The 22,629-nt window shown below is 44.5% G+C and overlaps 1 protein-coding gene across 1 annotated transcript; it reads right to left on the bottom strand.

Moving 5' to 3' along the window:
* Positions 1–1,677: 1,677 nt before the first annotated feature.
* On the bottom strand, positions 1,678–19,835 carry FAM83F (family with sequence similarity 83 member F; the record flags this gene model as incomplete). The annotated part of the gene is made up of 5 exons (XM_082491110.1): positions 1,678–1,742; positions 6,417–7,129; positions 7,723–7,844; positions 15,398–15,565; positions 19,380–19,835. The coding sequence occupies 5 exons, from the start codon at positions 19,833–19,835 to the stop codon at positions 1,678–1,680; spliced, it is 1,524 nt and encodes a 507-aa protein (XP_082347236.1).
* Between the last annotated feature and the right edge of the window lie 2,794 nt (positions 19,836–22,629).

Below are 22,629 nucleotides of genomic sequence, written 5' to 3' on the forward strand. Positions count from 1 at the left end.
TTAGTTTTCAGGTGTCTACTTACTATTAGGATTTATTTTTCTTAGGTATCACAAGAGGGCTTATTTATGGCAGCAGAGTATGTAATTTAGATGGCAAGAAAGCAGAGTGAAACATCAATCCACACACTAAAGAAACAAAAACAACCCGCTTCTGTACTCTGTTAGTGGGTAGAACTGGAAGATGGCCAGTGAACAAGAGGACAGAGGTGTCAAACAGGTCTCATATAATGAATAGCTATGTATACCATGAACCTGCAACTTGGAAAAAGTGATGACTGAGGAGACATATGATATAGGTCTGTAAAACCACAAGTGGCAAGAAGACAAGGAATAGGGGTGGTCATCACTACATCTGACAGTGGAAGAATTAGGGTCACTCAATGAAATCATCAAGAAAACAATTAAAACAGCTTGAAAACAGTTCTTTTTCATACTACACAATGAACTCAGGGTTCATTGCCACAGAACACCATGGAGGCCAAAAGTAGAAAAGGAATTTTAAAAAGGAACTAAGTGCATTCATTAAGGCCAGGCCCAGAAGGAACTGCCAGTTCAGAAAGTTCATAGACTGCTGGAACAGTGTCAGAGAAAGACTTCTGCATACAAGCTTTATATTTTATGCTTCTGTGATCACCTGTTACTGGCTATCCTCACAGACAGGATAGCAGATTAGATGGTATTTGGTATGATTGCATGCAGCACTTCTTATGGATCAAAGCTCTCGATTTTGGCACAATTTAGAGTTTGGAAAGGTTAACTTCAAAAAAAAAAAGGAACATTTGAAAAGTTTGTATGCCTCCTCTGCTTCCATTTTCAGCCCTTAAAGATGTGCTCCTTAATCGTTCAGTTTCTGTGAATGGTAAAGTATTGGTGAATTAGCAACAAACAGGATTTTGTAACAGCCACTGAAGGCTGCATTATTGCTCTCAGATCCTGCCCAGTCCCCCTTATAAGGCATTTCTCCTGACCCAGTCTCAACTGCAGGTTAAGCATTCCCCTATATTTCATTTTTTCTCTTTACTACATTCTTGCTCAATCACTTTGTTCAACTGCTATATTGATGACATGAAACAGTTAAGACACTAATCTGTTGGCATCTGCTAGCTAAATCCTTCTCCCCAACCACTCAGTTCTGTGTGTGTAAGTGACAACAGGAATCTACAGGAAGACTCCTTGTGGACAAAGGATTGTTACGCTCTCTGTAAACTTCCTTATTTCACCCAGAATTTGCCACTTCAATGGGATTTAGCCTTCCAGCCAGTCAGACCAATACATATCTGCAGTGCAGTAGAGTAAACAATGCAACACAGTGATTCTGAGTCTGTAGCTAGACAGACTGAAGTAGCAGCACAAGTAAGTCAGAAAATCTCCTGCATTTATCTGGACACAGAGCGAGCTCTGAGACCACTCATCACAGTTGTTTTTATATATAAAATATGTGTGCACATAGACATATGGACTAATACATTCATCACTAACCCTTATTTAAGGGATTGACCATCCAAAGTCTATGCTTCACCCAGTGAATGTGCTTTAACTGGGGGTGCGAGGTGCATCCAGGACTGTGCAGTGGCTTGACAGACCACTGTGTGAGGACATGGCTGTAGGTTCAAAATCAATCAAAAGGTTACTGTTCCAGCTTGCTCAGTGCTCAGTTCTCCAGACAATCCTTCCCAATCAAGATAACACACAGGCAGATGGTTTGTTTTTATCACTTGTAGTGGAGTTTGGACCCGGGTTACCTGGAATGAAAAGAAGTTAAAAGTAATGTTAATCTTAAGTAAATAAGACCTGGATAAAGTTTGGACTCACACTTCAATCCTCTCTCATTATTTACTATACCTTGTGTTAGACCTACATTACTCTGCACTCTCTTGTAGTTTTATTTCCTACAACTGTGAAATGAAGAGACATTAAAATAAGAGCAAATTCAGAGTATACTGTGGAGAGAACCACCAGAGAAGTATTTCCAGGCTTTGGCCTGTACCCAGGCCAGCTTCAGTGGTATTCTCAGGTCCCAGTTGGCACTGAAAAACAGTCTGGCCATGACTTGGGTGGGAGGTTTTCCAAAGAGTGAGGCATGAAAAAAAAAAAAAGTCAGGACATGTCATCCATTTGATCCCCACACACATTCTCAGTAGAGGTTTTTTCGCATCCTGTTTTAAACATCTCAAGTGCCAGTATTTCCACCATTTCCTTGGCAAAACAAATCCCAAGGCCTCAGGGTCTCTCACTTAACTAGCGCAGCATGCTGCCCCAATTTCTTCTCGTCTTAGTTTTTTTCATTGCCCACTTTATGGATTTCTTCTGCTCCCAGTATCTGTCCTTTTCAATGCTTGCACTGCTGTCTGATCTCCTTCATTACAGCCAACTGTTGGTCTGGATGCCCCAGCATATTTTTTTCAAGCACTGTACTAACGTGTGTTTGCAGAGGCTTTTGCAAGTAAGGGAACTCTGCTGTGCTCTGAGCTCAGCAAGGCTTACATGACCTATAGCCCAGGGCAGTATGTACTGAGAGGGACTGCCATGTGACTTGCAGTCACTGAACAAGGGCAGACCCCGCTCACGTATTTGTACAGAAGGAAGATATATGTGCACCTACCGAGCAGTCAGAGCCAGTGGCCAGTACAGGGTGAGAACAGGTGAGAACCGCCACAGGTCATGGTGACATGCTACTCAGAAGTCTCAACCTTGCTAAGATGAGGGAGCTGTCAGCCCAAGCACTGCCTCTGAAATGGGCTTCAAGTGAATAATTTTTCATGTCACTCTCTTGCTGGTGGGTATTTGATCAATGTTTTCCTCATCTGTAGGTGATGGGGAAGAGAAGAACTCTCTCCTCTCCCCCTCCTTCTCTCCACCTTCTTCCACACTGCAACTTCTTGATATCCACGTGGGAGGCTGCACTGCAACCTGCCCTCACTTTTGTGGCTTCTCTGTATGCTACTGCCTCCTCCCCACATCTCCCTACAGCATTTTATTCTACCTCCTGTCCCCCTTTTGACCCATTCTGTATGTTACTACTCAGTTCACCATTACTGATATCTCCTCATCACCCCTGTTCCCCTCCCTGTCTGTATCACATTCAAGACCCTCATGTTTACTTTCAAAAGCATCTGTTCTCCTCTGCTTAATCTCAACTCCCAACTCCTTTATTCTTCTCACTTTCTACTCCTATCTTCTGACCTTTTTCTACAGATCCTACAGTTAGAGCAAATACCCTCCTTGTATGTAGCCAACAACATTCACCTCTTTTTCTTTAGAAAAGACGCTGAAAATTCCAGTTACCACCTGTCCATGATCCCACTTCAGTTGAAAAAAATGGTGATAACTAAGCACTTTGCGTCTTGCAGGGGAGAAAACAAAACGCCAGTGCCTTCCAAAGACATACAGCTTTCAAACCTTTTCAGTATTTCCCAGAAACTGCACACAGATATCAGTGTCTTTGCTGATCACAGTCTGCCCAGCAGCAGCTTAAAATTAACAAGATTCTGGTCAGGTTCAGAGCTGCTGCTGTTGTATTCCTAAGCAAGCAACAGTGATATTCAAGAGTTGTGTCAATTTGATGGTGTGGTTTAAGAAAGCTTTGTAAGACAAAGCACAGTCTCTGTGCAGTGTGCTAGGACAACACCTCAGGATGTTAATTGGGACACTTAATTTGGGACATTACTATTTGAAGCCCTCATATTTTCCAGACTCCCAATTCTGACTTGTAGGTATCCTTTTCTAGCATGTAAATACCCTGACAGATTTTCAGACTCTGTCGCAGAGCGCACTTTCATCACTTCCCTTCCCGGCTGGGATTCTCTTCATCACCATTTGCTCCTACAAGACTGAACCTGACCTTTAGCCTGCTTGAATAATGTCTTTCAATTACTCTATGAGCTACTCGGGGTGTGGATCTGGTCTCTATGCATTTGCAAGGTGGGATGTGTCTCTGTGGTACTACAGAATTAATAGTGACTTTGCAGGATGTGTGCACAGGCAGGCCCACAGGGCTTAAGTGTGCTGTTTAATCTTTACAAAAGGTAAGGGCAGCTATTTCAAACTGTGAAGCTCTGAATAATTGCATCCTAACCTGCTTGCATACCAAACACCTTCTCCCTCCTTCATTTCCACTTCTTACCTCCCTTCTATCACCCAGAGTATCACAGCATCAGTTTTTACTAGACCTGCTCAAAAATAACTTAAACTTTCAAAACTAAGTCAGTCCTACAGTTACCCAAGAACAAAGTGCCTCTTATTTTTATCTTGAAGCTGGAACTCTATTCCATGCCCATGTTCAAGAATTTTTTACTAAATCCTAACGAAGCATGTACCACTGATTAGGTAGCTGCAGCATCCTCTCATGAGTCTCCATCTTTCTAATGTGCCCTCTACTATCTCTGTTCACATGCCACTGTGGGACCACTAAACTAGAGAAGCTTTCTCTCAAGAGCAGTGATTCATTTCAAAAGCAACACAGCAGCAGTGATCTTCTTCCAGCTTTTTACAACACCGGATGACCTAAGTCTACTTACACCATACTTTAAAAGCTGTTGGAGTCTCCCATTGCCACCATGAACAGGCATTCTCAATTTGCATAAAACAAAATAACCACTTGCACAGACTCCTTGGAAAGACTTATCAGGTCAGGAAGAGCACAGCGGGAAGGCTGGTGTGCTTGATTTCTGTGCCTTCCCTGCATCTGTTCTCAATTCTTCCTTCCCCTTTATTGAAAGAGGTGGCAGCCCTCAGGAAGTAACAATGGCAGTAAATAAAACTTGAACATAATAGCATGATAGTGTCTTCGTGGAAATGGTCCAGACCAAGCATCAGACTGTCTGGCACAGATCCACTGTGTTAAAAGGAATAGGGACAGCCCTGCTGCCCTGACTGTGCAATGCCCCAGAAGGGCACAGCTCCCCAGTGTTCAACTAGAAGCATCAATCTCTTTCGTGCCTTAATCTGGGCCTAATTTCATCATGACACTGCAGGAATGGTGGGCTGTCTGCTTTAAAACAGATGACAGTGAGAAACGTAGGGAATCTCTGATACTGTAAAGTGCTGACAAATCAGAGATTACACAATTCTCTACTTCTGTCACTAGAGGGTAGTGCAAGCCCTCAGGTCCATTCCTCCGAGAGGCAATGTCCATACATCTCCCTATAGCTCTTCACCGATTTTGTTTTTCCTGGTTCTGAGGAATGGGGCCCAGCAGCACATACCGTCTGTGCTCAAGACATAAAGTGATTTGGAGAGAGGACCTCTTTAGACCAGGGTTTACTTCTGCCTCCCCAAATGCCAAATGCACATCCTAAAATGGGTTTGCTATAGTCTTAAATAAACTACCCACGCCTTCTTACTGTTCCTCTCTCATGTTCATTTGGCATTTTTCAGTCTGTCCATTCAGCCAGAAATATTTCTAAGAACCTAATCAATTGCTGTTGCTGACCTTCCCAATACCTTGCTTTTCTTTTTGGTCTCAGGAGAATATCTTTCCTTTTCACATCACAGCAGTCTCAAGGGACTACGCCTGCATTTTGCATTCATCAGAGCACAGAATGGTCACTGGCCGGACAAGTTGAGGAGAAATTTTCTCCCTGGAACTAGTTTATTCTCCTGCTGGTGCAGGAAGTATTGACACCCAGAGAGAGGAAGACAACCAGGCTGAATAGTCCATAGATATACTTCAATCTGACAAAATATCTAAAACGTCGGTTAGTTAGCTATGAACCCATAAACTGGGAGAAATCTTTATCATTTGTGTCTTCAACTGGATGAAGCCTTGGAAGGACTCAGTAAAAATACCAGTCGTGTGCTAGCAAAGAAAGAAAAGTTGAGATCTAGTACTTCTCCATAGCTTCTATTTTCATCACCTTCTTCCCCATTTCAAAAGGAAATAATAAAGGAGCAAATTAAAAAGATTTCCACCCTGTCCTCCACTCCTTGCCCCCTCACCTCAACATAAACACATTTTCCACTCTTCTCCACCAGTAACCTTGCCACAGTAAACACACCTGACTAAACCCAAATGAGGAACGGAGGGGTTACACTGGAAATCTATCTGCACCATGCTACCCACTACAACACTGAACATACTGCTGTTAGGGCAGTGCACTTCAAGAACTGCACAGGCAGCTTGTTTTACACAAGGAGACATTCACCTTTCTCTCCCTTTGCCCCAAACTCGCTTGCTGAGAAGTATCAGAAAACATTTACATGAGAAGTACCAACCTTACAATAAGGCTGGCATTAAATTGCCTTCAGTTATGCTTTATTTGATACAACTTCTACTCTTCTTTGAGCCTGCTCAATTTAATGTAAAGGAAATAACAGGATCTACTCACGGGTGCCTAAGTTGAGTATGTTTGCACGAATCAACCAAACTCAGAACTAAGGGACACATAAGAAGAATATGCTGGTAGAAGAGGTTTTACCTGAGATGCCTCCAGTGCTCCGAACACTGGCATGGCCAATGCTGAGCCGCTCGTATTCCAGTTTCATGTTCCCAAGGTCTTCTCCTGAATGTCCTTCACTGGCAAAAGAATTGGCCTCAATGCTTGAGCCTGGAGACCGTTTGGCCTTGCGACTGAAAAGCCCACTGGCAAACCGTTTTCCTTGCTTTGAATTGGCCTGTGCTTCTTCTTTCTTTGCATCACGAATAGATTCTCTGGATTTGGATTTATTTTTCAGGTCCATCTGGAGCCGGGAGAACAGTTTCTGAGGGCTCCGATTCAGCTTGTTCAAGTTCTCCAGAGGTGGATCAATTTCTGGGAACTCTTGCTCCAGTGTGACTAAGTCATTCAGAAACTGATTTAACCGTTTCTTTGACTCACTTGTTTCCTCCTTTTCCATGTTCCCCTGATTATCCTGCCTATGTCGTGAAGCCCAAAGCAGCATATCACCACGGCTTGCTCCTGCCACTAAACCATACTTGGGGTTAATTAATTTCCGAGCCACAGTGGAGGAATGAAGGCCTGGCTTCCCGATTCCAAGAAGGAATGGGTTAGCAATACCCAGCTCCTTGTAGAAATTAACTTCCTCTGAGATGGCATAAAGTTCACGAAACTCAATGTCAAACATCTCCACGTGCTGTCCTGTCAAGACTAGCAGGATGTTTCTGTCAATGTGGGATGAACTCCATGTGAAGCTAAGAGTAGGAAACAGAACTGACATTAGATTTTTGGGTGCATACTTGACCCAGCCCACCTAACAATATCTAAGGCACTACATGGGAATATGTAGCATTGCACCATTTGTCCACATGTTCTTGCCAAGATGGGTCAGGATAGATACGTGAAGCTCTTTATTATTGTGCTTCATTAGGCATGCAGACCAGATCTGGAAGAAAAGGCCCTAAAACTCCAAATGACACTTTACCCTTTTATAAAAGCAGCACTGCATGAACAGAAGGAGTCTCCAGACTGAAAAACTCACTAAAGAGAACTGAGCACAGTGGCTGGTGGGGAGTCCTTGCAGGCCACTACCCAACGCAGCGTGGAACTATCTTTAGCCCACTAAAATGGTCCACTAGCACGGGCATGTTCCCTTCCCCCAGGAACAACTTGTGCTCTATGCCACCTTCTCTGTTGTCCCACCCCAATTTCTACAGATGCCAAAGATACCCAGATTACAGAGGCTAGGATAAGAAAGGCGATGACATGGGAAGAAGACTCTCAAGCAAAGACACAATCCATTCTTTACACAAAGAATACGGCTTTGTGTTAGGCAAAAGCAACCCACCTGTATGATCCAGTGGCCACCTTTTCACCATCCACCATCAGGAATCGGGATGCCAGTGTGCCTCTGATCTTCCCTGCTGGCATGTAGAACCCAACTCCTGTCACAGAACGTATGCGGATATTCTAACAGGGAGGCGAAAAGAGAAAATGTCACAATAAATAGGGCAGAGAATTAGATAATTGCCAGCTCCAAATCTTAACATGTCACTCATTATCTCACTACTTCTGGGACTACAGCTCATTTTGTATCAGCCACCAGAAATCAGAAGGGCTGCAGAAAGGAAAACATAGTGCCGTAAGACCTGTTGTCATCCTGTCTATGCAAGTTGCTCCCCTCCATCAGTTCACAGCCCTGTCCCAATAGGTCAGCATCTTTGTAACCCTGCCTGCTGTCTTCAGCTATTCATCTTAGCCTACTGGCAAGACAATGCTTTCAAAATCAAATAATCCCCCATCTCCAGTCCTGTGCTGTAGCTCAGAAGGCCCAGCCCAGTTCAGGGGAATGAATCAGAGAAAGCTCTGAGTCATGTCTGTGCTCTCTGAATTCTGATCCCTATTCCACAGCACTCATGAACTCTTCTCCAGATTACATTAGCAGGACGACAAAACCAAGGAACTTTGCAACACCTGTGCAGTCCAAAGGACACAGTTACTTGGAAGGTAATGTATGTAGACAGATCTACATTAGGTTCTTTTTGTGCTTGTGTTCTGATCACAACAACACAACTTGACAAGACTGGGCAAATTAGAACACTGGAGAAATTAATTATTACAGAAGAAAGGAGGAAACAGTTCTGTTGCTCAAAACATAGATGTTTTCTGTCTGTTATAACAAAAGGAGAACCCTGACCTTTATCATTGTGCTAAGAACCCCAAACACTTACAGTGTCCACCCATATTCCTCACTGTTCAACAAAGAGTGAAAAAACACAGAACTTTCTTTGAGCAAAAGGAGTAGGATAAGAGTCTCTACTTTCAGCAAAGAAGAATTTCTGAAGAGGAAGGAAAAACCTTTCATTAAATGAACAGAAGGAGTTAGAAAAACATAATACTTCTCCTCAAACCTCCCATCTCGTACCCTTTGGCCAGCAAACCTACAAATAATAAAACAAAGCACTACCGGGGACAGAGAAAACACAGATTTAAGATTACATGATTTTCTACAACAGATGTGTGCCTGCATATAGTATAAGAACATATTTGCACATTGGACTGAGTGTTATTCTGCTCATGGGTCCTGGCTGCATGAAGCTGAATTGCCAAACAGGTACATGTACTGTCTAACATGAAAAAAAAAAAAAAAACAAAAACAAACCAACAAAACCCAAAAGCATTGACTGTCAGTATAAGTTTAGAACAAATTATCTTGTTGCTCTGACACACAAATTTAGACCATTTTCTTCATTCCACCATCTATTTCTGTAAGAATTCTTTAACAATGAAAAAGGTATTGTGATCTGGAGTAATAAATCCAGGGTTGGGAGTCAAATAGTCCCAAATGTAATCACAGTTCTGACACTATTCCCTGTGATGTTCTGGGAAAGTCAATTCACTTTTGCCTCATTCTTCACCCATCTGCAGAGGAGAAGAATCGTGAGGATTTGGCTAATGCTAGCACAGCCTCAGATCCCACAAAGACCTAAGTCCTATTATTCTAAACCTCACTGACAGCTTAAATATTGATAAGCTACAGAAATCAGCATGCAGGAATGAGTGATTATAAGAATGCAGATTTCTTTCAAAAACAATTTGCTGAATAAAACTCTTACCTTTTGAACCTGTTCCTATTTTCCCCACTAAAATACAGCAGTGGCAGTACAAATTCTGACTAACAGTAACTGGTGATACTACTATTTTGCATTCATCTACTCCTTGATCTGTCTGGAGTCCTGTGTGGGCATTAGCTAATTAATGCTCCCAACACTGCTGAAAGTATTATTACCCTGTTTTAAAGATGAAGAGTCTGAGAGAGAAAAAGATGAAGTGACTTGCCCAAGGCCTAGCAGTGAGTCATATGTGTGGGATGCTGAATGCAGGCTGGGTAGAGCACAGGAGAAAGGGTGACCTTTCCAGTATTTAGAATAACATTTGTAGTTGGCTGATCACCTGAAATAATTTTTTCCTTGCTGAGTACAGCTGGATGTAAGATTTGACAAATTCATCCAATGGAATATTGACTGCAAGTGTCAAGAAGGACCTCCGTTCTTCAAATCAGTCAACAGCTCTGACAAGTCATGCACCTTTGTGAATCAAGAAGTACCAGCCTGTACGAGCAGAAAGTTTCTTAGCATGTAACCAGTGTTGATTTTATTGTGTTTGTGTGTTACATCACCTTCTTTTGGTGGAAAGAAAGCACATTTGAATTTCTGCAGTAACTGAGCTCCACGTAACACAGAAAGGCACAGAGGGGATAGAACCAAACAGCTGAACACATAAACCTCCTTGAACAAAGTAGGCACAGGAGTGCATAAATACATCTTGAAATGCAGAAAACAAGCACAAAGTCATATAAACATTGAGGCACTTAACAGGTTATTTGTATAATATTTTCTGCCTTGAAGGATCTTGGAGCATTTGTAGACTGATACATCAAGCTGTACAGAGGAGGAACAAGCCTGGGTTGATGTACTGAAGACTACACAACAACAAAAGAGGAAAGACAAATATAAATGTAGTGAGATTGCAGCAATTGGGGGGGGAGGCACTAATGTTACAGTAGTAACAAGTATTTTGGGTAGAGGACCAGTTAGTTCACCATATAGAAGTGACCCTTCCAGATCTGTATTCTTGCAGAAGCCTGCTTAAGATTTGTCATATCCTGGCTTATGGAAGCCGCAGTCTGCATTAAATTTCCACATTTCCTTTACACAGGCTTGCACCACTCCTCATCACAAGCAGTGACTAACGTCTCCCTGGCAGCAACTTAATATGGACTGGTAACACTCAAGCCTGACAGAGCATCCTGATACAGACAGTGAGGGAATCAGTCTGCCTTGCTTTGTTGTGATACACTTTTAAACCTCACCCTGAATCCACAGAAAGTTAAATTAGACCCAGTTTAGAAAGTCAGTAATAGGTTGTGTTGTGACTGACACTTAGTTGTCCCCTGACAGACCTGAGCAGCAGTGCTCACAGGCTGGGGTTGAGTAGGGGGAAATACAAGACAGACCCTAAAGGCAAGCATTGCGAGTACTTCCACCAGGGAGTCCTGCGTATACCTTCCCTCTTAGAACAACAACTGATATATATGTTGCAAAGCAAGCAGGGATCTTTATTTCAAGTTGGAGGGATGGCATGAACAACTTCTACAAAATAACAGATTTAAAACAGATAAAAGAGAGGCAACAGACCAAAGTAGTAGCTGATAGATGAGAGTTATTCAACAGTTCCTTACACTGACCGTGTTTTTTCAACATGTAGAGATTCCCTTTCTGCTGCTCCTGGAAAAATCAGATCCCTTCAGTCAATAGCATCTGCTGAGGTAGTTCTTGTGCTCTGTTTTCCTGTACTACTGCTTCACCAGAGCGCAGGGCTGAGGGGGAGGCCCCATGTGCCCATTATTCCACACTCTGAAATCCTAGATGGAGGTTCCACAGAAGAGGGAAAGAGGAGGAGAGATATGGGATTTGTGTGGACAGGACCACAGTAACAACAGACAAGGAATCTTTCTTGTTCATGGTCTGCAAGGTTCTCATTTCTGATGATCAGATCTCTAAGTCAGAGAGATGGGTGGTAGGTGCCTATCTTACACAGGGACACATAAGCAGCCACAATCTGGAAGCAGCCACTTTACTTAGCAGAGAAATATTGTGGAATCATCCTCTGTGTTTGCCCTGAACAGTTTTGCAAAAGTTATGCTTGTTGACAAAATAGTAAAACTTGCAGGTATTCAAGTAGAATGGGACAGAATGCAGCTAGCTGGACGTGGCCTGCCAAGGTCATTACTGGGTATTACTTATTTGGGAATTTGCAAAAAGAGAGCCTTGTAAGCTCCCGTTTTCAAAAGGTCACAAGCAGCCTAGAAGAATTCTCTAATAGATAATTAACAAACCAACAGTACTGCATCACATTGCATTCAGCTTCTCCCTCACTTGAGTTAGGATTGGATCAGGAAAGCTCAGAAGTAGAGACATGAAATACTGAAATGAAACTTCAAAAATTTCTTAGGCAGAAACTTTTAAGAATTCCTGGAGTGAGGCAACTCCTTCCATGTTGAGAAAATGAATGTAAAAATTAACATGAAGGTGAACTTTCTGCACATAACTCATTCCCTGGGCTTGCTTGGAGCTCCAGGTGAACTCCCTGTCTTTGAACAGGAGTGTCTGTTACTGGGGTCTTGGTTAGCATAAGCACGGGGAGAAAGAGAACTCATTAAAAACTGGTGAGAACACTCACCCTCAGGTCAATAAAAAGAAGACTGTTTGTGGGACTATGAATTTTATATCTACGAGAACTCTGATTCATTGTGATCTCCAAAGAATGCCCCTGTGTCAAACAGAAGTCTGGGAAACCATGTCCTGTAGGCTCAGGAAGCCATACGACTCATACACAGAAGACACACTTACCACCATTCTAGAATGAATGTGCTGATGGTTGAATTTAAATGCATTTCTAGTGATCTCTGACCTTCAGACAAAAAATTAGTTCTTCTCATTTCATACTTGGAGCCAGTAAAGAACGTTTTGTCTTTGCAGAGTGAAATACTGTCTTCCTACAGCAGTTTTCCTCCTCTGAGACTGGCAGCAGATCATACCTTGCCATCTCAAAACAATACAATAGCCAGGAATTTTGTGAAAACGCCCAGCACTATACGTAGACAAAGGGCAAAATCCAGTGTTAACAGTAAATCTCCTTTGTATTAGGACTGTTGAAGTATTCACTCTGCATTGGATGAGCAGGGCAATGGAAACAAAAGGGCAGGAATCACAGAACAATCTGAGCATCTGGTGATGACAGAATACAGAATAAGCATCCTGACCCCGCAGCAATGACAGCGCATGGTAGTGTGTCATCTGTCTCTGTCTTTCCTTGGGATCAGAACTTGCCTCTAAACCTTGACGTTACATCCCAAATTGCTGAAACTTTCTGAGAAAAAGCCATCCTGTAAATCTTGCACAAGCCTTCCAAAGGAAAGGCGAGAGGAAGGGCAGGAAGGAAGAGTATGCAATTCCTTTGCTGATAAATTGCGGCCCACTGGTGAAAATATTTTAGAAGCAAGCAAACTGGTTACACAAAAAGATGGTGGAAGGAAAGAATTTTGTTGCTAAAAATCTGTAGAACAAACTCAGACATCAAAGCAGATGTCAAGATGAAGACATATCATAAATAAGAAATGGTTGAATGATAGAGTTAACTGCACTAGAGTTTCTTGTTCTTTCTCAGCAATTCCAACTTCCTCTGTGATCAAGCAATGGGAACAAAATGATTCTGCCTGAACAAGACCAGAGGACCAGCTTGCTTTCTTGTTTTAAATCTGGATCTTCAGCACTAAAAGCTAAAAACAACCCTAGACACATTAGATCAATGAGGTGGGGGTGGGGAGGGGTCTTCCAGGAGAAGACTAAACCTTGCTGAGACTCCTTGGGTATCTAAAGCCTGCTGTTGGGGGAATCACTATATGATTATTTCTGTCTGACCCAAGAAGCAGCACAGATACATCCAAGGCGGCCTTGGCCAGGATACTAAGAGGCCATCTTCCTTGATAGGCAAATGACCTGTTTCCCCTTACAGGAAGACTCTTCCCAATCCTTCCATAGTACCATAGACAGGAATAAACTGCATTGACCTTAACAAGATTAACTAAAGCCTTAGCCATACTCGAAAAGGAATACAACAAGCTTAAAGGAAATTTAAGACACAGTATGAGATGGCTGGGAAAAAAGAGGGGAAAAAGTTGAAGGAAGGCACTCTGTGGGCTGGAGCTCTGCAGAGGAGTGAACAACTAGGTCAAAGAAGGATGTTAAAAAGTTCTTCTCAGTGGACCTCCTTCAGCTCAGCTTGTATTTGGACGGTTTTTTTTAGCTGAAGGAGTCTAAGGAAAAACATAGCAAGGGCTGCTGTGAAGGAAGGGAAGCACAGAAGGGACACAGAAGAGTTTTCTCCTGCCTTTGATGACATCAATTTGAATTCTGCCTCTTTGGAAAAGGTGACCTTGCAATGCAACTAGGCTGGTGCAGGACCTAGTCACTACTGTAGAATGCCACTGTGATGACTGGTTTTGGAATGTAAAGTTTGTGTAGATACCTATGCAGAAAGAGGTAAGAGGAAGAGCGGAAGGGGACCGCTTACTGTTTAATGACGGAGAAGGCAGATAAAAAGCAGCTCACCTCTCCAATAGCATTGCAACTTTTTCTACAACACCAGGGCATCTTTTCATTCACTCTATCCTGGAGTTAAAATATGCAGTACTGAAGTCATCATTCCTGCCCATGATGACATTGTAAGAAAAGTACCAGAAAACAGGTACTGGAGCAAATGGAACTACTGCTGTGATTTCACAGTTTTGTACCAAAGAGACTCGAGCTAGGCCACAGAATACCTGTGAAGCTTGAAACAGGTCTATTATAATGATGGCTGTGTCTTGCTTTCAAAGACACCAGAGGAAAGAAACTTCCATCTCTGTTTTGGAGAAAGATGAGAAAACTGCTCAGCTGGATGTCTTTTTTGATGGAGAAGTCCAGAAACTCCAAGCAGAGTGGTAGTTCACAGGAGTACTGTTCAGATATATGCAAGTCATTTTAATCCAGATTTAAGATGATTCTCCTAAAATGGTTAATATGAGCCTCTAAAACCTTCAGAGCTTTTTAGTTTTGCTTTGGTTTTTTTGTTTTTTTTTTTTTTTAACTATTAATTGAGAGTTTATGGAAGATCTGCCCTTCCTCCAGGCACTTTTTAAATTTTTTTCACTGCTCAGAAGAACAGTTGGATGACAAGAGGAGCGAGTCTTGCATCCTATAGGTTTCCAACCTAGCAACTTTCTCAGTATTTGGAACAAGTCTTTAGTAGTGACAGTGACTAAAAAACATGAAAAAAGCAAGGAAAACAATACTAACTATAAACACACAGAGGATTTCAGTCTGTATGTAACGGAATGAGATCCTACTGAGGCTATTCCTGCCAGCCAAGCTAGGCTGACTACTCTGCTGTACTGCATGCACTATATGAAGGCATACTTTGATATGGAACTGGGGAGCAGCTATGCTCCCCAATCCCTTGCGTTCTCAGGCAAAGGAGGACCACAAGTGCATTCACTCCCAGATGATCACTGCTGGACAGAAGAGTCTTCATTTCACAGAGTATATGTGTCCTGTAACTGGGATCCATGCAGACAGCAACTCAAAGAGCTACTCTGGACTCTAGTTTGAATCCTTGCATAGGAGACCCACAGGAATTTCCTCTGACAATTTTCTTCCCAAACAGGAATTTTTAGGCCGCAAGAGCCAAGAAACTATATAGACCCCTGCCTCAGGTGAAAGACAAAAAATCCAAATCTTTCCTTTCGTATTAACAAGCCACTCTCTTATCCCTCTATATTCCATCAACCCCTGCCTAAGTGCTGTGATATGACTTGTAGGGAGGAAGAGATGTTTGTGTGTCCAAGTGAGTTCCAAGATTCATTACAACTGAAAAAGGCTACTGACCTGCAGGAGGTAATGGTTCAGTACTGAATACCTTACCCGGATCTGCAAGTCACTGAGGTCAAGGCATCTGCACATTTCCAGGAACAGCTTCACACCCTCCTCATCTAGGATTATATAGACGGGGATCCAGCGCTTATACGCTGCATCGACAATATCGCGGAAGATGTCCCGGTCTGTAAATACATCCATGACCACTGCAATAATCTGGAAAAAAGAAGACAGCAGACAGACAACTGAATAAAACAGTAGAAACTGAAAGGGTGGCCCATTACACTGGTGCAAAATAAAGGAGAGCACTGATACCAGAATATGGGGGAAGAGGATATAGGGGAGACCAAAGTACAAGGATGTACATGCCCAAGCACTACTAATGATCTTGTAATTTGCTGGCATGGCTCCTGCTGCACTTTGGAAGGAACTTAATAAATGCCTTTGAGAATTCTTCTTCCAGTGGAAGATGGCTTATTTCAGCAGCCTGAGGAATGCCAAAGCCAAATACCTAGTTTTTCCTCTGTATTATGAAACTTTTGTTGCCTCTGTAAGGATCCACTTACACAAAGAAGAACACTGAAAATAGGCTGAAAAAAAAAGAGTGAAAAACACAGCTCTAACACTTAATCAGAAGGTGAGTAATGGAAGAATGAATGTGCAGAGGAATCAGAGCCTGAATCCTCAGCCATGGTGCATAGTACAGACAACAAGAATTTTATTTTCCTTTTTTCCCAATCCCCTGTGAGAAGTCTGCTCTCAGGGCTGGCTTCCCGAGGACTGTCTTATGGAGCTCAAACATAAATGCCTCATATTTGTCAGGAAAGGACGGGAGTGTACGTTCAGGATTTGGAGGCAAAATGATCATTCCCTCTTTCACATGTATATTTTTTTTTGGTATAAAACTAATCCCTCTTTCCAGGCATGGATTTTACATTAAAAAAAAGGTTGCACTGACGTGACAGACAAGCCTGAACATTTATAGGATGAGTAACAACAAAACCAAGAAGGTTATGGGCAACTTGAATGCTGATCTTACACGTTTCACCTTTCTCTCCCTTTCTGTATCTTTTATACCATTAGAAATAGCAATTCACTTTTCTGCCTGAAAAAAAGTTATTCTCCCCAACATTTGGAAGGCTATGAACGAAGGAAAGTACTGTTTTCCTAGTCCCGCTAGGAAACATCAGCTTGCCAGGTCAGAGCTCTCATGCTGACCATACGCTGGGAATATAGGTCCCTAAATTTTAACTTCCCAGGCGCTGGGGTCACAGTGATGAGCCAAGCTGTGCTGGGGATGGCGCATACATGTGTGAATGGATCCAAAGACTGGATGAAACAGAAGGAATTTCTTCAGTTGAAGTTTAGAAGAGGTGCAGCTTAAGTTGCAGGAGAGCTCTGTGGAAGGGGGAATAATTCTCACCAGATACCTCTTTCCTTTGAAAAATGCTCTTGACCAAATTGCTTTTGGCAAAGAGATGCCAGCCACAGTAAATATACCCTACTGTTTGCTGAGTCTCTGCTTGTACGGCCAACAACAACCAACACATCTGCTCTGTCAGGCTCCTTCTGTCAACACAAGCTTTTCTTTGTTAGAAAAAATAAAAAAAGAGCTGACATTGTGTTTACGCTCATCATTAACATGTAGGTTCCTGATACAGGTGAACTATAGTGGAGCTACATTATAAACTAATAGTAAGTCCCTCGATAACTTCTGCTAGGCAGAACTGGATTTCAAGGTCCTGCCTTGGTTCACACTTCCCAGCACAAAGCAGCAAGATGCAGGGAATGTTACTAGAACCTCTGAAAATTAAAATACAGTGAACTTGTGCAACTTTATTGATGAACAACTTCATATACAGACAGATTATAATTAAAGGTATGAAGACTTCATGCATTAATTCAGGCCTGTTATGCTTCCTCTCCCCTCCACACACTGTGGTATGGATGTAGTTCTTTAGGAGCAAGGATGCCAGATAATATTCATTTGAAGAACATCCGCATAGGGAATTGATCAAGAAGAGAGAGCAGAAGTATGAATTTGTTTTCTTTCCATCCCCTCCATTTGCAATGAGTCCAATGACTGCAGAAATTACACCACATCCTGGACAAACCATTAATTGCTAGTACTGGCCTTGCAATACGAAGGATGTTTACTTCCAGGCTTTGGGGCCCTGGTTCAGTTCAAGCTTCTTTGCAAGGCTGTGGACTAAATCCATGACAACTACAGTATGAAAAGCGGATGAGCTGCCTTGCACATGGCACTTCCAAGCCAGCAAAATCTAAGATGGGCAACCCCACTGCTGGCATGCTAGTCTTCTCAAACCGCTGCCACAGCTGGTGATCTGTCAAGATTACCTAGGAGTGTTCCCACATACAGCAAGTCAGAGCATGAGTGTCTAGCCCTGCAAGAGGTTTTCCCCATTCCTCTACCTATCCTATGGATTCCAACTTATCTATAGGGCCCATAGGTGTGCCTAGCTTTTCACAGGTATTTAGAGATTGGCAAGCATTAACTTGCCAATCTCATTGCGGCAAGGTAGCTTAATTAACATATGTTTGTAAAACACTGATGATAAGCCACCCACAGACATGTGCCACATATTACTAGTATCTGTTTAGACCCCCCTGCTCTCCCCCCCAAAAAACCCAAAACAACCAAAACCTACTCTCATCTACTGAATAAAAAACTGCTACCTGGAGATTTTTTTTTTGCCAGAGGAAGCTCAACTGAACACAGTAGGCATAGCTACCTATGAAAAGGACCATTAAACACTTAAATGGCTGTTAAACATGAAACCACCTTTGGGCTGGGAGGGGCACAGTTCGTCCAGTCAGTGAAAAAATAAAAATCTACAAAGGAATTAATTACTTTTAGGTGCCAGGCACAGCTATCGAAAAGAGCAAAGTTTTCCAGTCCTTGAGCAGCATGTAGAAGCATTTGCAGCAGCGCAAGGAGGATGTGAAGTTGCACTAAATCAGAGTGTAAGCATTTTACAGCTTCTGGCCTTTCTAAACGACTGATCACACCAGTAGCTGAGCAGGATTACAGGGCGTGCACGTATTTCTGCGAGCAGGGAGCTGAGGAGATCACCCACTGGATTAATGCCTCTCTGGAAAGTTTTTTGTGGTTCCCAGCAGATTTGGTTTTAACAAGTCTGCAAAGGTTGTGCATATAGTGTCTGCTGGGGTGGGGGAGCAGGTGGAGGAGGAAATAACTGCTGAATTAGAAAGCAGAAAAAACCAGAAAGTAGCAAACCTAAGAGCAGGAATGAAGTGGCTTACGCTGCTATTCCCTTTCCTCAGGGGAAATGTTAGCTCTGAAGGGGTTCACTTCCTGGGTGGTCTTCTCTGGAAACTTCACCCAGACATAGAAAAACCTCATCATTGCCCCCTACCTATTCAATGCAAGCTCTTGTAGCATCACGGCTGGTTTGTTTTCTTGCCAGATGCGCCCTGTCACCACTGGCAGTCCTTTCCAGCCAAAGATAAATAGGAGGAGCAGCCACATATTGTCTGGACCTTGGCTGCTAGATGGTGTTGAGACCACAAAAAATAAACCCTAAAAAACACCACCCCACAAACAAACTTGCTGCCCTGTGTTTAAGTAGGGATACCTGCACATACAGGAGGGATGGCTGGCACAGCATCATGACCTGTCTTCCCCTGAGCCAGTGAATCACAAAAAGCAAAACATGGGTACAAAAACCCATTTTGAGGAGGGTGGGGGTGCAGGGGTTTAACCCCATCCCGGCCATCAGCTTTGGCAAACTGTAACATGACTGGCAACAAACCACAGGGAAATCCCTGCCTGGTGGACGCTTGACCAGTTGAAGGGTCAACGTGCTCCTCCCGCTTTGGTGGGGACGAGTGAGGAAAGCCTGGCCATGGTGAGCTCTCACCTCCTGTCCACCCCACACGCCCCCCCCAAGCCAGGCCCTCTGCCCGGGTCCCCCCGGGGCCCAGGCGTGAAGGCGGGCAGGGGTGGCCGGTGGTGGGCCCCGCGCTTCGTGTGGCGGCCGGGCCATACCTTCTGCGCCTGCTGGATCATCTCCCGCACCACCTCCTTCAGGTGGGGTGCGTTCTCCTCCTTGCGGGGGTGCGTGAAGAGGGCCACCCGGCTGATGCCCCGGTAGAAGGTCTTGTCGGTCCAGCCCAAATCCAACGGCGGCACCTCCGTGTCCGAGCACTCGGGCCAGTAGGCCAACGAGAGGGTCTCGCCGCCCGGCCCCCGCGCCACCTTGCCGCCTTCCCGGGGGTCGTCGTAGCCCCGCCAGCCACCCCGCAGGGCCTGCAGCTCCCGGCTGGAGAGAAACTCACGGAGCTGCTCCTTCCTCAGCGCCTCCCGATAGGCCGCCTCGCCCCGGTTCACCAGTGCCTCTAGGGCCCGGCGCTGCTCCTCGCTGTAGTAGAAGCGGGCCTGGGCCTCCGTCACCTTCTCGTTGACGTGCGACTCGTCCAGCAGGAGCACCTGGGACTCCGCCATGCTGCCGGCAGCCCGCAGCGCCGGCCGGCCCGGGAGGCTGCGGAAGGAGGGAGAGGCAGAGCCGGGACCGCCTCACCTGGCCTGCCCGAGCCCGCCCCGACGGGTGGAGCGGCCGCGCCGCCCTGCGCCGGCCCCTCACGCTCCCCTGGCTGCCTGGGGACATTGCTGTCCCCTCCGGTCCGACCCTTCACCCACACCCATGCGTGGCCCTTCACCCCGGTGGCGGCCATCCCGGGGGGGTCCGGTGTCCCTGTCCCAGGGGTGGCCACCATCCACGGCATGGCCGGCACCTGGGTCCCTGATCACAGCGCTCGGAGTCGAACCAGGCCTGGCCCATGGGTGTCATTTGGGGTGCAAATGCAAAAGTCTATTTAAGAGGGTCGTCCCGTCCCGTCCCATCCCCCCCCGGCTTTTTCAGATGTGGGCGGCCACCCGAGTGGTGCTCATGGGGAAAAGGGGGGACGCGAGTGGGGCGGGGGGCACAGGCAAAGAGCACCATGGTGGCCACAGGCCATGGTCCGCCAGCCGGCTGCAGCTGGCAGCTAGCTCCAAATCCACTTCCAGAGCAGCAGTAGCAGCTCAGCTGCTCCCGAAAAGCAGGAGGTGGGAACCCTGAGTACCCTCCTTACGGAGAGGAAGACACAGAGGGATTTGCCCAAGGCCACTCAGCAGGCTGCTGTCAGAGCTGGGAATAAAAACAGCCTCACTCCTCATCTCTGGCTGAATAAATACCCCTGGCTCAGGGGGTATTTATCGTTAAATTATGATTTTTTGTGTGGTATGCGATAGTTGCCGGGGGCCCTAATGGAGATTCAGGCCCCGTTGCGGTTTGCAGCGCATACACAAAGGATAAAAGCTGTGCCTTCCCCCTCACAGCCCAGGGACAGAGCTGGCAGGGATGAGCAAGGGATAAAGGCAAGGCAGTGGTGAAATACAAACATTCAGAGGCATTTACAGTGCTTTACATACGTGATTAGCCCTGATTGCACACGTGCATCAAAAGAAACTGTAGGGACAGAGCTGCTGGAGTTGCTCTTTGTCTCCTCTCTATAAGCAATCACCTGCGCTCAGTGTGAGTTAGCTTAAAAAGCCAAGGATGAGGTGAGGCACCAGCGCTCATCCTGTGCTGTTCCTCTCCTTTAGGCAGAAGGGAGAATTTTAGTATTCCAGACTGTCATCAATAGCTTCTCCTAGCATGAAATTCACTTAAAATTTGAAATTGCACATAGCAGAGGTCTACTCCTCTGCCTATCAAGGCCCCTTTAAAAATTAATTTTAATATAGGTTCTTTTAGCCTGATTTCCAATGGAAATAAGGCTTACGTGGTCCTGGTGTCTGCATCTGCCCACCTGTCTGTCCATCTCTCTAATAACTTTTGAACCACTGGCAGATTTTGAACAAGTTTGGCAGAAGCGTAATTGCATCCCGATAGATTTTGTGAAAATAAATGGCCTGGTAGCAAAAAGAGACCCTATCGCAGTCCCCAACAAGGAGAGTTACAATGTGGGTTCACACCTTATTAGATTTCAGATATTCCATAAAAGTGAAAACACTAATAAGTGCCTGATCTGTATGAAAAGCTTCAAATGAAGTTTATGCCATCTTAGACACCCTAGTCAATCAACCGCAATATACAAATACACAGGAGATGAGGCTTTGTTAGTTCCAGTGCTCTCTAAACTACTTGTTGGGGTGTTTTTTTTTTCTGTACTAGAGGCTGCCATCAGCTCTGCTATTTCATGTGTGGCTAAATAAAATCTCTTTAATCCTAGGTGCTCTATTCACTTGTAGCTGCGCAATGTAGTCCTTTGTGTTCAGCTAAGGCTCCCACATGAAAGCAACAGAAGGTTCACAAATAAATGTTTAGTTTTATATTTAAAAGTAAAGCAAACATTTCCTGCATCCAAGGTAAAGCAGCAGAGATTTTTCAGTTTGTTGTGATGAAATGCTTAGCCCCCACCTCTCACTCTAAAATACAAAGTGTTGGCTGTGCGTTGATACAATAAATAGGGGAAAGGAGCTGTGCAAAAGCTGAGAGACCCTTTCCCAATGCATGCATGCGTCCCATTCCCCCCTCCCCATTCTCACAGCAATACATTCCAACAACGCATGTTTCCTATATGGAATTTTTTATAAGGTCTGGTGATTCAGTCGCTTTTGATATACCCTGACCCTCTGGCTGACAGCGTCACCTCAAAGACTGGTAAAAGGGCTGTGCAAACAAACTGCCACAGCGGTAACCCAACCCTTTGGGACTGGAGAAGAACAAATGTGGCAGGCGGGGGTGGGGGTGGGGTGGGGGGTGGGGTGGGGGGAGACGGGGAATACTTGTGCTTGGCCCTGGCTCTCTGGGATCCAGGAGTGAATTCCAGTTTCCACTCTGGAAGAGGGTCATTATTGTTTCAGCTCAGGTTTCCCTCTCTGCCCTTAGCACTGGCTCCAGAGAAAGAAGAAAGGGGAAGCCTGCTTTTGAACTGGGCTGAGGCAGCTGCAAATCCACGCAGAACTACAGTATCAGTCCTTTGATTTATTTTGTTTTTGGGGATTATTCGCTGGAGGGGCTGCATGCGTGTAGGCAGGGTTGGGTCTCTTTGCTTTTCACCTTTGTTTGGGTGTCGTCCCAGCCAAGTCCTGGTTAAGGTCTTGCTTACTTTTCTGGTCTGGTTCCAAAACGTTTTCCAAAGGATGTAAACTAACCTATCAGGAAATATTACCTCTTATTGTAACCCTCCCCCAGCCCCATTACAGTGTTTTAAATCTTCTGCCTTCAAACACCTCCCACGTATATTCTGGT

The sequence above is a fragment of the Vanellus vanellus genome, assembly GCF_965231255.1.
Source record: "Vanellus vanellus genome assembly, chromosome: 1".
Taxonomy (NCBI): domain Eukaryota; kingdom Metazoa; phylum Chordata; class Aves; order Charadriiformes; family Charadriidae; genus Vanellus; species Vanellus vanellus.